Source organism: Muscardinus avellanarius (assembly GCF_963383645.1).
Source record: "Muscardinus avellanarius genome assembly, chromosome: 3".
Classification (NCBI taxonomy): Eukaryota; Metazoa; Chordata; class Mammalia; order Rodentia; family Gliridae; genus Muscardinus; species Muscardinus avellanarius.
The window spans coordinates 19,051,397-19,066,850 of NC_137788.1; the positions used below are offsets into that span (position 1 = coordinate 19,051,397).

At 55.1% G+C, this 15,454-nt stretch overlaps 1 protein-coding gene across 1 annotated transcript; it reads right to left on the reverse strand.

The window, feature by feature from the left end:
• Window positions 1-1,288: 1,288 nt before the first annotated feature.
• IL22RA1 (interleukin 22 receptor subunit alpha 1) lies at window positions 1,289-14,969 on the reverse strand (the record flags this gene model as incomplete). Its single annotated transcript, XM_080691179.1, has 7 exons — window positions 1,289-2,239; window positions 3,584-3,705; window positions 7,151-7,289; window positions 9,187-9,362; window positions 9,786-9,964; window positions 10,621-10,747; window positions 14,927-14,969. The coding sequence occupies 7 exons, from the start codon at window positions 14,967-14,969 to the stop codon at window positions 1,289-1,291; spliced, it is 1,737 nt and encodes a 578-aa protein (XP_080547305.1).
• Window positions 14,970-15,454: the final 485 nt, after the last annotated feature.

A 15,454-nucleotide genomic window follows, 5' to 3' on the forward strand; every position in this document is an offset into this window, starting at 1 on the left:
GGGCCCCTTCCCCTCTCTGGACCTCAGTTTCCTCATCATAGGGGCGCCTGAGATGAGCCTGACAGCCAGGGTGTGAGGGCGCTGCCCCTCCTGGAGCGGGCTCAGGCCAGAGGGCTATGCGGTGCAGTGCTGTCTAGGGGTGTCGGGCTGGATGGAAGCTGGGACCCCATGCAAAGGAGGCCCTCTGTTTGCAGCTTCTGCCTGCAGCTTCCGCGAGAAAGTTCTGGATCATTTGCCTCTGGATTTGCTTCCAGAAAGCCCCACAAACCCTCCCCTTGGCCACTCTAGAAAATCCAGCCCTCTGGCTTGGCCCGGAGGGATCCTGAGGCAATTCTGAATCCTTCTAGCCCTTGAAAAAATTCCAGGTGAGTCTGAAGCCCACTTGGATTAAGAGAGTCACTCCTTGTGCCACTGGATTTCTAAAAGTCACACCAGGAAATGGCTGCCATGTATTGGGCGCCGCCATGTGCCTGGCCCAATTGAGCGCTTGGCAGACGCTCATTTCATCCTTGCTTAACAGGAATGGGGGGACCAGGCTGCAGAGATCTCTGTCCCCACTTTACAGATGAGGAAGCTGAGGTCCTGAGCAGCGATTCATCTGCTGGAGGTTGGGGAGCTGCAGAGGGTGAGGCTGGGATGGAACCCGATGGCGGAACCCCAGGGTGTCTCCAAAGTTGTGAAACAGGTACCGTCTGTTGGGTGTCTGCTTCGGGGCTCCCGTGGCCCCGTGCTCCTTTCAAACCCCTTGCTCAGGAAAGGGTCTGGAACTCCCGCCTGCAGAAAGGCTTAGGGGCTCCCGGTGCTGGACCTGCTGCTCACTGGGGCAGGAGCCGCAGTTGTAAGCGTGCAGTTTCAGGTGGTGGCCCTGCGAGGGCTGAGCCCCAGGCCCTGCACTCCAGCCGGCCTGTGAGTGCAGGTTGGACCGGTTCTGCCTGGCCGACTGCTGCAGGCACCTTCTCTCGCCTGGGCAATCGCAGTGGAGGCAGATTATGAAGCTGGCTGGGAAGGGGTGAGAAGAGGCGGGCTCCCCGTGAGCCCGGAGTCCAGCGAACCGTGCAGGGAGCTGGGGCCCCGTGTCTGGCAGGTTGCCCTGCGTAACCTCCCCGCACTCTGGCTCTGCAAACTCTGCTGTTTTGCACAGCTGGCGCCTCTGGCTGGAGCCCTCGCTCTCAGGGCCATTGCTCCTTACTCTGGTTCTTTCCAGGGCCCTGGGCCGGGTGTGGGGCTGACAGCTGGGGTGGTGATGCCAGGTGGGGAGGGAGGAGGCCAGGGCCTGCTCTGCTCCTCCTCAGGGCTCCCACTGCACGGTCAGGGCCAGGCCCTTGAAGAGGGAGTCCAGCTCCGTGGGCTGCTCCTGCTCTGAGGTCCCAGGGGCCAGGCTTTGGGCCTCGGCCTTGCATACCAGTCCTTCGTCTTTGGGACACATGAGGGAGTCCAGCAGGCCCCAGGGACTGGGCTCCGGGTCCGAGGGGGAGCACGGAAGGGAAGAAGCATGCAAGGGGAGGGACACGGGATGGCCTTCGATCTGGACAGAGGAGAGCAGGGAGAGCGGGCCTCTCAGGTACTGCGGTTCCGGCTCCCGGTGGTGGAGCACAGCCAGCTCGGGCCCCCTGTCTGTGCAGAGTTTCAGAGGCTGGTGGGGTGATTTTGCCTCTCGGGGCTCCCCCGTAGTCAAGGAGGCCACTCCCTGCAGAGGAAGGTCACTGGAGATGCAGCTGCCAGCGGGAGCCTCTTTCTGGAGCTGACCTTTGTGCCTGAGCTGCTTGGGGCTTGGAAGTGTCCCTGGGGGAGAGGCTTCACCAGAGCCCCCCATGCAGACCCCATAGGCAGTGGGCCAGCTATCCAGAGTGGCCTGGGGGGTGTAGGAGGGAGGCTGGACCTGAGAGGTGGTCTGTGGAGCGTAGATTGGGGCTTTAGGTTCGTGGGCCCCTTGGGGTGCGTAGGAGGGGCGCCCAACTTCAGGGTCAGCCCTTGGGGTGTAGGTCACTGGGGAGTGTGTCTGGAGAGGTGGCACGTTGGCGGGCTGGCGGATGGAGATGTCCGACTGCCCCAGGTAGGCGATCTCAGGCAGGCTGTGCAGCCGTGCAGCTCCTGGGGGCTCCCTGGGCCCAGAGACCAGGACCTGGGAGTACTGCACGGGCTGGGCTGGGCCACTGGGACCGCCGAGGTCAAAGACGGGGATCAGCACGTGCTCCTGGATGAAGCGTAGCGGCTGGAAAGTCAGTACTCGCTGGACGTTCTGTGCAGAGGACAACAGTTGGGCGTGTGGTGATGTGGGAGGTCAGGCCCTCCACAGGGAGGCACGAGGCCCTTTCAGGGCGCACACGCCCCCCCCATACTTCCTAGAGACCCCTCTCTAAATGCAAATGCTTCTGAGGAGGGTTGGGGGTTCCCAACCCTTTTCTGAGGGCCATGTCGACAGTCTGGGTATCGCTAGGAGATAGATTTAGGCTCTGGTTTCCCCAGAAAGTAAATAACCCAGGAAGTAGATGACTCAGGATATAGATAACCCAGGAAGTAGATGGCCCAGGAGGCAGATAACCCAGGAAGTAGATGGCCCAGGAGGCAGATTACCCAGGAAGTAGATGGCCCAGGAGGTAGATAACCCAGGAAGTAGATGGCCCAGGAGGCAGATAACCCAGGAAGTAGATGGCCCAGGAGGTAGATAACCCAGGAAGTGGGAGACCCAGAGTTGGAGCTGCTTGGAGGTGGCCTGGGCTGCTGCCTGGCTCCTGGGGCTGTCTATAGGGATCAGAGAGGGAAGGGTGGGGAAGCAGGGCAGCCTGAGAGTTTCACTGACAATGGCTGATCTGGACTTCAACATTGATCAAAATGCCCCGGGGACTCCTCTTCCCTGGCCAGGTTGGGTTCGGGGCAGCACTGGCAGCCAGCTGGGGCTGCTGGGATTTGTGTGGCTTACATAATGCTTATGTCTTTAAAATTAATTGTCAGTGATGGAAAATTAGGATTTCACATTATAGCCAAAAATTTTGACTTCTCTTAAAAGAATGTAAAGATAGACAATACTGGCCTTTAATCCACTGGCACAGTGCTTGACTGCCCATTTAGAGGGGCCTGAACTCTAGGACCCCCAAAGGGCCCCCACTGCTCACACAAATTTTGTCACGCACCTGCCCCTGGTGGCTCTCAAGCCATATAAGACACAGAGTATTTTCAGTACAGGAGACTGATACATGCCAGGCAAAACTCCTCTGCTGAGCTACATCCCCAGCCTTTTAAATTTCATTTTGAGACAGTGTCTTGCTACGTTGTCCAGGCTAGCCTCGAACTTTTGACCCTCCTGCCTCAGCCTCCCAAGTGCTGGGATTGCAGGCACATGCTATGACCACCTGTTCCGTTCCATGCACCTGTTCCGTTCCATGTCCACAGTTCCTGGTCACCCACCTATCCCTCTTCAAGTGCCCCGAGACCTGCCAGGCCCTGGCATCAAAGCAGGACCGTGAGCTGCCCTGGAGAAAAGCAGGGCAAAGCTGCTTCATGCGTGGGTCCCTGCACTCTGGGGAGACCCAGGGACCCTGGCCTCCCCTGGACACCTCCCTCCTGCCCCACGGGGACGACTCACCAGCGAGCTGGGAGGCGCGGGCGGCTTGGTGACGTATCTGTAGCTGAGGTAGCAGAGCACAGCAGCGAAGAAGCCCATGGAGAAGAGGATGGCGCCCGAGAAGGAGTAGGCCCACGTGTGGTCTGGGGGGACAGGGGAGTGTGAGGCTGGCGGGCTGTGACCCCGCGGCCCCCCGTGGGGAAAGGCCTTCAGGGCCCACCGCAGCCCGCAAGAAAATGACTGGATTTAGAAACCAGTCTCTACATGTTTACATCAAATCTATCCTATGCTTTTCATAAAAACCTGGAACGCTGGGTGTGAATTTAGAATTCTTGGGCTCTTGTCTGAGGAGTGGAGGGGAGCACCCCGCAGCCCCAGCCAGGCTGACCTCTATCCCACGCCGCCGGCGGCCTCAAGCCCGTGCACACTAGGTCCCGGCTCACATTCGTGCCCCCACAAATAGCCACCTGCTGGTCACGCTTGGGGCACGAGTCTGCATGTGAGCAGCGTCCCCCCTCATGAGGAAGGACCCGAGGAAGAGGTCTGCGGACACCCCAGGCAGACTCAGGCCCTCTGGACAGGGATTTCAGGGTCCTGGGTACTCAGAAGGCCGCAGGATCCAGATGGAGCCTTCGCTCTATGGCTTCCGATTGGTGGGGACAGGCACAGTGCTCTGGGGGTTGGGGGTCAGCGCCGGGGGAAGGAGAGGTAGCAAGAGGGCCTGTCCTCCCCGCCAGAGCCAGAAGCTGAGTATCAGGGAAGAGCGCACTCAGGAAGGGAGCCTGGGAAGGCTCCTCCCTTTCTAAGAGGGAAGGAAGGGGCAGCCAGGGCTCCTGTGCTTATCCTTAAAAAAACATAGTATATTCAAAATAATTCCCGTTGGACGTGATAGCGCACACCTGTAATCCTAGTACTTGGGAGTCTGAGATAAGAGGAGCACAGGTTCAAGGCCAGCCTCAGCAGTTTGGCAAGCCCTCTGCAACTTAATGAGACCTTGTTTCAAAATAATAGGGCTGGGGGTATAACTCAGAGGTAGAATGCCCTAGGTCCAATTCCCAACAACACACACACACACACACACACACACACACGCACACACGCACGCACGCACTCATCCTACCATTTATTAAAAACTATTATCAAGAATTGTGTCAATAGCCAGTAGCTGGGCGTGGTGGCACACGCTTGTAATCCCTGTGCTTGGGAGGCTGAGACAGGAGGATCACATAGGTTCAAAGCCAGCCTCAGCTACTTAGTGAGGTTCTCAGCAACTTGGTGACACCCTGTTTTCAAATAAAGTATAAAAAATAAGTCAGAGGTGTAGCCTGGAGGTAGAAAAGTCCCTGGGTTCTACCCCTAGTACCACCAAAAAAAAAAAAAAAAAAAAAAAAAAAAAGAACTGTGTCAAATGCTTTGGGTATATTGTTTACTCTTTATGATTGCATATATTATATAACTTGCGCCGGCAGCAGTCCCAGGTGGCTTGGGTGGACTCAGGAGGGAGGAGGTGGTCAGGGCGTTTGTAAAGCTGAGTCTGCCTTATCCAGGAGTCCTGACCCTCCACGTCACCCTCTTTCCCTTCCTGACCCGCGTGCGGACTCAGTGTGATGAATCTTCACTACTGTGGTGGGCTTGGCAATGGCGGGGACCCAGGGGCCCTCTGAGCCTCTCCTGTGAGCCTGGGCGGCTCAGGCCTCTCTGGGTCAGCTTCCCACTGCAGTTATGCTCCGTTCCCATTACATGATGCCCCTGCTGCTGCTCCAGGGAGGAGATATGACCTGGATGTCTCTATAGACATGCTTAGCATTAGTGGAAATTCTGCCCTTGTACTGGGACAGAATAGGGACTGGAATATCCCCCAGCTTGATGTATTTTCCATACGCCCTCTCACTCACGGGCAGGCAGGTTGGGATAATAACACCCTCTGGGGAAAATTAGAGGCTGGCCCAGCCTTTGGCATGCCGAGCATCCTCCCTGCTTCGTGGTTCTCTCTGGTCTATGATTATTAATGGTTGCCATGGTTGTTGAGCTCTTCCCAGCTGCAGGGTGCCGGGTGCTCTGTGTCATCCTAGCACACCACAAGACAAGAGAGGAATACAGATGCTCCCTGCCTACAGACAACAAAGCCGAGTCCTGGAGACTTGCCCAAGGTCACACCTCTTCAGTGGAGAAGCCACGGTGACTGTACAACTCCCAAGCTCATCCCGAGACACAGCAGTGCCTTGGGTTTCTCATCTGTAAATTAATATACAGGGTGAGACAAGCGTTCACCCTTTCTGGCCCCGAGATGCTGGGACGAGGCTCTGTGACCCTTTCAGACATCCTGAAGGAGATGAAGGGGGGATTCTGGGCTCTGGGGTAAAGCAGACTCCAGGACACAGGGCCAAGGACAGGATGTAGCCTCTGAAATGGAAACGAGGAGGCAGTGCAGGGGAGGGACCAGCTGTCCAGCTGTGTGGTCATGGGTCAGGTCCTTAACCTTTCTGAGCCAATGTTCCTTCTCTGTTAAATGGGGGTGATGCTACCCAGCTTGCAAGATTGTTTGAAAGGCTAAGTAATATATGTAATCATAAAGATTAAACAATATACCTAAAGCATTTGACACAATTCTTGGCAATAGTTGTTAATAAATGGTAGGATGAGTGTGTGTGTGTGTGTGTGTGTTATTTGGTATTGGACTCAGGGGCATTCTACCTCTGAGTTATACTCCCAGCCCTATTTTTATTTTTAAACAAGGTCTCACTAAGTTACAGAGGGCCTTGCTCATCTGCTGAGGCTGGCCTTGGACCTGTGATCCTCCTGTCTCAGACTCCCAGGTACTAGGATTACAGGTATGTGCCATCACACCCAAAAGGAATTGTTTTGAATATATTATGCTTTTGAGGATAAGGTACTTCCCAAATGTCAGCAAAAAACACTCATGAAGATGTGTGATTTATACAAAAAAAGGTATAGTCTTAAAAAGATCAGTGTTAGCCAGGCATAGTGGGACGCACTTGTAATCCCAGCATTTGGGAGGCTGAGACTGGAAGATTGCGGTTCACAGACAGCCTCAGCTACTTAGTGAGGCCCCTTTGCAACTCAGGGACACCCTGTTTCAAAATAAAGAATAAAAAAATAGGGCTGGGGGTTTAGCTCAGAGGTAGAATGCCCCTGGGTTCCATCCCCAGTACCACAAACAAACAAACAAAAACCCATGGTGCATGGTCCTCGGTTAGCGTCACAGAAATGCCCGTCAGCACCATCATTTGGCTCTGGCAGACATCAAGGGATCCTTTGATCTTCTCTGCTCTCCCCCCCTGCAGGTTTCCCCCAGTATATATCACCTCGGTTAATACTGAGCTGAGTTTGCTTTGCCAGGATACACACAAAGCCGGCCAGAGAGAGGAACTTCAGACACAGGCTGGGGGGGGGGGGGGAATTGGGCATTCTCCATGACAACCCATCCAATAACTCAGCCACGGATAAACAAAGACGGACCTTAATAACACATCCATAACCTTCCCTGGCTCCTCAGAGCGCCGGGCCAGCCTCATTTGCAGGAGGGGGGATGGGGTAACTCCCTCCACAGGTCTCCCCCCCACTCACCCGGCAGCGTCTTCACCCGGCACACATAGGGGGCGCTCTCCTTGGACCAGGGTTGAACCAAAATCCCGATGGTCCCCAGGAACTCCGTGTCAGGGGTCAGGCCAAAGAATTCGTATTCCCTCTGCTTTCCACCCAGGTGCTGAATTGGACAGAGAACCCGAGTGAATCCTCTTGCGCGCCAGTCTCCACCTGGAGCCCACGCACGGGCCGGCTCGCCCTCCTCCTGGGCTACTTTCTACTCGGAGTAGACTGGTAGACTGACCCACCGGCGGCCCCAACAGAGGCTAGTGGCTCAGCCTGCAGCTCCGCCTTGCACTCGCCCACCTCCTTTATTCTCAAGTTTCAAAACTCATGAAAGAAAAAAGCACACAAAATTAAAGGGGAGAAGTGTTTAATACTCCCAACAACTAAAAGGATAATAAGAAACACCCTTCCCCAGATCAAGAAAGACACAGAAGATCTGAACAGCCCACTCCTGGTTAGCCGTCTTTTCCTAATTGATAATTGTAGGGCACTCCACCAAACACCTGTCAACGCACATTGCCTTCAAGTACCCGTGGAACACTCACCAAGGCCTGCCATATACCGGGCCATAAAACAAACCTCCGTAAATTTAAAAGGACTGAAAGCGTACAGAGCGTGTTCACTGACCACAAATGGAATTAAATTAGAAATTAATAATAATGAAATATTTAGCCAAGCCCCAAATGTTTACCAAGGCCAGCTGTGATAAGGTGCCTTCCCGCTCAATAATCTCGGATTGCTCTCCCTGACTACTGAAGGTAAATAAAAATTCCCCCCTCCACCACCCCAGACCTCCTCTCTAGGCTCCCGGCAGCCTCTGCAGGTCTATCGCCCACCTCAACGTGAGGGAGAAGCGCCAGGAATGATCACTAAGATCAGGTTTCAGAGACACAGCTATCTGACTGAGAAGACCGGTGGGGGCCGAGGAGCTGCACCTTCCACAGACGCCTTCAGTCTTGGGACCATGTTTTGAGAAACTGCTTTACAAGTCTCCGTATGCCAGCCAAACTGGGCAGTTTTGAGCTTTCCCAGATGCCCGCTCCTTCCCCCCTTCTCTCCCTGATCATGGTGGGCGGTGTAGGCAGGAGAAATGTGGGCTTTGAACAGACCTGGACTCGAATCCGGCCGACCCTATTATTATTAGCTTGAGCAGGTGACTTACTCTCTCTGAGCCTCTGTTTACTCAACTCTCCGCACTGGGAACTAGAGTACAACAGTGATGACTCATTCAATCCAATTAGTGGATTAGTGGCGCTTCCTGGGGGAAAATGTCACATATTTTCTGAACACGTGAAAAATATCGACATATCTTTTGATAATTTATGCTTTTGTTTTATGACTCTTTTTTTTTTTGGTGGTAATGGGATTGAACCCAGGGGCATTCTATCTCAGAGTAATACCCTCAGCCTATTTTATTCTTTATTTGGAAACAGGGTCTCACTAAGTTGCAGAGGGCCTCATAAGTTGCTGAGACTGGTAGCAAACCTGTGATCCTCCAGCCTCAGCCTCCCAAGTACTGGGATTACAAGCGTGCGCCACCACGCCCGGCCCTTATCACTCATCTTAAGACACTTTCTGTGTATAGTTTCTGCAAATAGTGGAGAAGAAGCCAAAAGAATTGCAACAGTAGACAGCGACTCCAGCATTTTCTATAGCGAACACCTGCGGGTGTCAATAGAAGCGGTTTATCGGGATGTGAGAAGATAATTAATTCAAATCTATATTATGGGGAAAACATTTTTCCCCAGTCAAACAAATTAGAGAAAAGTTGTATGAAACAGTTTGAAACTGGAGGCTTGGCTCTGCAGGACTTTAGCATGCTAGTGGGTATGTGAGCCTACGAGAGGGAGGTTGTGGTCCGTGCTGTCCACTAGGCTTCAAGGAGCCTGCCAGTGGTCATGTTTCGCGTGATGCTCTTTTATGTAACACACCCCTTTCTACCTGGAGCAACATAGATGTAACTGAGAAGGAAGAGGTTTCCCAGGCAAGCCCAGGGTGCAGCCTGCATTTACCATCTGGTAGGTGCGGTTGACTTGAAGTTCTGCGTGGTACAACACCTCCTGGAAGATGTCCTCCAGGGTCAGCTGGCGGCCGTCCCCTGCGCGGATGGGCGTGGGGCTGGGATGGATAATCATCTGGATGGATCTCACTTTGGGGATACAGGTCACATCGGGAGGTTTGATGGTAGCTGAGAGGAAGGAGAGGAAAATGAGAAGGGCCAGCGGGGTCCGAGGGCGCCTGGACGGCGAGGTGTCACTGCGTCTCCTCTCTCCCGCTTCACGGCCAGAGCGCTCCTGAGTGCGTCAGCGAAGTCGAGGTGAGGCCCGCAAGCAGCTCGGTCCCCGGGGTGGACGGGAAGAACCCCTGGTGGGCCGTGCATCCCAGCCCCCCCCCCCCCCCGGCGTCCCCGCCTCGCGTCTGCCAGGGACGTCCTCCCTCTAGTCTATTGGCAGTAACAGTGCTGGGCATGTCGATGACTGAGGACTCCATGACACATCCGTCACCCTCCCCAAAGCCACACCCCCAGCGTACCTGGAACGCAGAGCCCTCGGCCCGCTCCACAGGGGGAACCCCCACCCCAGGACCGCCCGGGCTGAGGCGCCCCACTCACTGTGATGCAGCGGGCTGAACCTGTCGGTCATCTTGGTGGCCGACCGGCCTCGGGGGCCGACGGCGGTGACCCTGGCGTAGTACTGCTCGGTCATGTTGCCGGTCTCCAGGGTCAGGTTGCAGGATTTGCGCGTGACCCTCTGGCAGCCGGCCTTGGGCAGCCAGCCGCTCTCTCCGTACCTGCGGCGGGCAGGGGCAGGGCCAGGGCTTACTACCAACGATAACCACCTCCAATATTGACTGAGCACGCTCTGCGCCCCAGGCCCGGGGACCTCGGCCACCGCTCACAGTGACCCTTCGGGGTGTGGACGCTATTTTCTCTCTTTTTCAGATAAGAAGCTGAGGCCCAAAGATCTAAAACGTGCCCGAGGGTTGGAAGTGTGCGTGGTGAGCTGGACACCACACGCACTCTCTGGTCTCAGGGTCACCAGGGCCTTTTTGTAGTACTGGGGATGGAACCCAGGGGCGTTCTACCTCCCACTTACACCCCCAGCCCTTTTTATTTTTTATTTTTGTTTTTAAAACAGGGTCTCACAAGGTAGCTGAGGCTGGCCTCCAGCCTGCGGTCCTCCTGTCTCAGCCTCCCAAGTATTGGGATGACAGGCGTGCACCATTGTGCCTGACTCGTCATAGCCCTTTGAGGCAAGCTCTGTTACCCCCATTTTACAGAGGAGGAAACTGAGGCTCAGAGAGGACAGGTGACTTGCCACAAGACAAGGTGGCAGGGCCAGGAAGGACCCCAGGTCTGTGGACCTAGGCCGGGCCTGGGCCAGAGGGCGCTCTGGACCGGAGGGCTGGCGGGGAGGGAGCCTGGGCAGGGCGAGGCGGGTGCTCACGTCTTGTACTCCACGCTGTAGGTCGTGTCCGGGGTGCTCTCTGTCCCACCATCCCACGCCAGGATGTTTTCAAAGTTGCTGGACTGGAATTTCACGTGTTGAAGGAGATTGGTGGTTTCCTCCTGGGCTGCGGGAGGGTGGGAATGGGATGAACCGCGGCCCTGTCTGCCCTTTAGTATGGGGGTAATGGCTTTAGTGATCTGAGCCCCTGAGAGAGGACCGGTTTGGGGAGGATGGAGTTGACAGCAGGGATGAGGCGGCCCTAAAGAGTTCACAATAGAGAATGCTCCATGCTGCGGGAGAGCCCCGGCTCCAGACTCCGGCCTCCACGGCCCCCACATTCCAATGCGAGGGGGTGCAGACTGGCACCCCGCTGCCCCCCGCCTCGCCCGCTCTCAATCTCTCCTGCTTCCTATTCAGCTGTAACTCACACCCCAGAAAAAACACCATTTTAGCATAATGTCTTCCAGTTCCATCCATTTCCCTGAAAATGATGTAATTGAGTTTTTTTTAATGGCTAAGTAAAATTCCATTGTGTACATATCCCACAGTTTTGTAATCCATTCATCTATTGATGGACATCTTGGCTGGTTCCATAGATTGGCTATGGTGAATTATGCTAAGTGAGATTAGTCAGTCATAAAAAATAAGAAATCGGATGCTTTCCCTAATATGCGAAAGCTAAGGAGAAATGGGTCATAGGAGGAACTCTAGATGAAAAAGGAGATCCTATAGAGGAGCAAACAAGACAACCTAAATGAGAGGATGGGAGGGGGGAAGAGGAAAATCTCTAAAACACACAATGTACTTAAACATATCGAAGTCAACCACTAAGCAAGGGAGGGAGGGACGGGGAGGGACTGGGGTGGGGATTGGGTAGGGGTTAATTCAGCGATGTGTACATGTCTGTACACACAAGTTCTTTACCCCAATATGATGTATGAATATAATGCACCAATAAAAAATAAAAACCCACCATTTTAAAGTCTTTTTATTCAGCAGTTTCTGAGTGTATTCACAACGTTGAGGAACCATCTTACTGTCTACTTCTAGAACACCCTATCACCCCCAGAGAAACGTCATAGCCGCTAGCGGCCCTTTGTAGCCCCCTCTGGCCCAGTCCCTGGCGCTCTGTTTCTGTCTCTGTGGTCTTTCCTATTCTGGACTTTCCATTTCTGTAGAGTCTTGACTTCTTTTTGTGTCTGGCATATTTTTTTCCTTCAGCCTGATGTTTTCAAGGTCTATCCATACGGTATCATGTGAGTATATCACATTTTGTGTATCCGTTGACCAATCGGTGGACATGTGGACTGCTTTTACTTTGGGGCTGCTGTGGATAATGATGCAGAAATTTTAAGTGGCTATGTTTTCAATTTCCTTGGGTAGACTTCTAGCATGGAATTGCTGGATAACTCCATGTTTAACTTTTTATTTTTATTTTTTTAGTGCTGGGGATGGAACCCAGGGCTTCGTGAATGCTTAACTTTTTAAAAATTTTTTGCTGGTACTAGGGATTGAACCCAGGAATATTCCACCTCTGAGCTATACCCCAGCCCTTTTTATTTTGAAACAGGATCTCACTAAATTACCACACGCTGACCTTGAGCCTGCCATCCTACCTCAACCTCCCGAATACTGGGATGCCAGGAGTCACCCCCTGCCCGGCCTTATGCTTACTTTTTTCAAGAACTGCCAGGCTGTTTTCCAAAGCGGCTGCACCATCTTAAGTCCTCGCCAGCAGTGTTTGAGGGGCCCTGACGCTCCCATCCCGGCTGACACGTTCCCTCTCAGTCACTTTCTGACACCATCTGAGCTTGGCGTCCTGACTCTTATTCTAGAGATCTTCACCCGAAATGCCAAAGAAGCAACTTGCCCAAAGTTAGCCACTTTGCACAAAGGTGGGGGCGCCGCGTGTGCATCCTGGCATTTCCCCAGCCCCCCGCCCGCTCCCCCAGCACGCCGGTCCTTCGAAGGCAAAGGGGCTCCCACACTCAGACTTCACAGTGGGGCAGGACATTGGCGGAGGCCGCACACGGGGCGGGCAGCCTCGGGGACACTGTCCAAGCAATCCCACCTCAGTTTCTCTAAGATGGGAGTGAGTGTGGGCGGCCTCTCCCTTTGCTGAACCCGCAAGGCAGCCTATGTGATGGTTACCACTGCCACCCCATTCCACAGACGGGGCAAGCGGAGGCGAGCGGAGGGCTGTTGCCCCGCGCCCCAGCCGACCTGTGACAGAGCCTGCAGCACTCATCACAATGCTAGGCTGTTTGTGGAGTGGATCTAGTGGGGCGGTGCCTGGGAAGGTGTTTAGCTCGCAGTAGGTCCTATGTATGTGTTGAGTCTGAGGGGAAGGGACAAGGGAAAGCAGGGGGCCCACCGTGTGGAAGGGGCTGCCCTGGTCACCCTTTACTATGGGGGTGAATGGCTTTAGTGATTTGAGCCCCTGGGAAAATGACGGGGTTTAGGGAGGATGCTGGAGACGAGAGGGATGAGATGGCTTCTAAATAGTTCACAATAGCCGGGCGTGGTGGCGCACGCGTGTAATCCCTGCGCTTGGGAGGCGGAGACAGGAGGATCACGCTTGTTCGAAGCCAGCCTCGCTGGCTTAAGAGACCCTGTTTCCAAATAAAAATATAAAAATAAAAATAGGTCTGGGAGTGTAGCCAGGAGGTAGAAGGGCTTCCAGGAACCCCAGTACCACCAAAAAAAAAAAAAAAAAAAAAAAAGTTCACAATAGAGAGTGGGAGTTTAGCTCAGCGACAGAGTGTGTGGATTCAGGGCTGGGGCTGCAGCTGAGGAAGGGGCCCAGACCTGCGCAGTGCACCCTGGCAGGTGGGGCCAAGGGCAGGAGAGAGGGTGTGATTTGAGGGCGGTGGTCTGTGGGTGGGCTCAGCCTCCCCTGGTGGTTAAGTCAGAGGCTGCAGTAGGAAAGGTCGTTGTTGGGTCCATGTCCCAGGCTGCTGGCTGTGTAGGGGAGCTGGCGGCTGGGGCTGGGTGAAGGTCGGTGCTGCTTTTGAGAGGGAGGTGAAGTTGGTTTCCTGGAGTGGGGCGGGTGGCCCTTGGCTGGCCCCTCTTTAGGGGGCGTCGGGGTAACAGGGCCCACCCTCTCCTCCCACCCCGCGGGCCCCCTTTCCTCCCCACAGCCGTCATTCTTCTGCACTTCCTGGTTGAAAGTCTGCGCAGTGGGACCGGGAGACCTGCTGCACAGAGCCCGGCTGACCGCTGGCAATGAAAAAGCAACTTTTCACATCCGTGTGGAAAATCGATAGATCAACTGGCAGCAAAGCCAAGGAAAAACACAAACGACAAATCACACGCAGAGGAGTCAGCTCCAGTGCCTGGACTCGGGAGGGGCCCAGTCTGCAGAGAAGGCCACTGACCCTTGACCCTTGACCCCCGACCCCCGACCCCAACAGTCTTCTCTGGCTTTTTCTTGCATCTTCAAGGCCCTGGAGCTCCAGAGCTTCCCACCAGAATGGGTGGGCCTAGAGGAACGTGTTTTGGAGCGTCTAGAGGCTGCGGCAAATCTCCCCAGCTGGAGAGCGCCCAGCTCTTGCCAGTGGTGCTCAGACTGGAAGCTGCAAAGATCCCGTCAGCACTGGCCGGGGACAGCGACAGAGGGGGCAGCTCCTGTCCCTCCACGGGCCTCATCCTGTGCTGGAGCACGAGGGGCCTCATGGAGCCAGACCTCCCTTTTCCCATCAGGACCGCACTCTATCCAGAGACACTTCCCTGGGTCAGTCAAGTCCTCCTCAGTGATGAACCCCAAAGCCCACTTTATTGGATTTGACAGCAATGCCCACTAGACCTGTCTTCAAGGGGCCCTGGTGTCTTGAGGCCCATAGTGTAGCTCACCAGGCCGCTCTGGGAGGAAATGCCCACTCAGAGCCAGCCAGGGGCTGCAGAGAGACAGAAGCTGAACCTGACTCACCCAGCTGGCACCCCCTGCTCCCCTCCCGTCAGAGCAGAGCAAGAGTGGCTCCTACTAGACCCATGAGGGGGTCAAAGGACACTGCCTTCCCAGGCTGGTCATCTGTCCATTGGAGTCAGGAGACCTGGCACCCCAGGTCAGACAGCTGGCCATATACCCCCAGATTGAGTCCCTGGAAGAACCCAGGGTCCCAGCCACCTCTCGTCCTCCCCAGCCACCTGAGCTGGTCATCTGCCACTCCAGGAAAACCCAGTCAGCCCAAGCAGGGAAGAAAATGAAACTGGCCAGGTGTGGGGCTGCACCGGGCGAGGGAGGCCACCCTCATGGTGGGCTTTGGGGGTGGGGGGCGTGTAACACAGGGCAGGGGGCACTCACCGGCCAGGGACCCCACAGCCAGGAGGGTCAGCAGCATCCTCATTGCCCGGCCCAGGGCCCCCCTGGGCTCCACTCCGGCCTGGCGCATGGGCCGGCTGTGAATTGCCGCCTTGGCAGCAGGCTCCGCCCGGCACAGGGCGGGGAGAGCAGGGTAGGGCCGGGCGGTGGGGGCAGGGGTACAAAGGTGCCTGGTCCTGTGCTCTGGAATCCCAGGACCTGGGTGGGACCCAAGGGAGTTCCCCTCCCTCTAACTTGCAGCAAACAGCAAGAGTGGCAGGCTGGCTTGTTTATCAGGTCTGGTGGCTGATTCATCCCAAGACTCTTTAGTGGTTTATCAGGGAGCAGAGAGGCAGGAAAGGCCTTTGGGAGAGCCACTGGCACCAGCTCAAAGCCTGCCCTACGTGTGTATCTTTTGCCCCGGGAATTCTATTCCTAGGGGATTTACCCTGAAGCAAATAACGGGATCAGGGAGAAGGGAAAAAAAATCTCTAATGTTTCTTGCAGCAAAGGAGAAGGAAGCCCAACTCC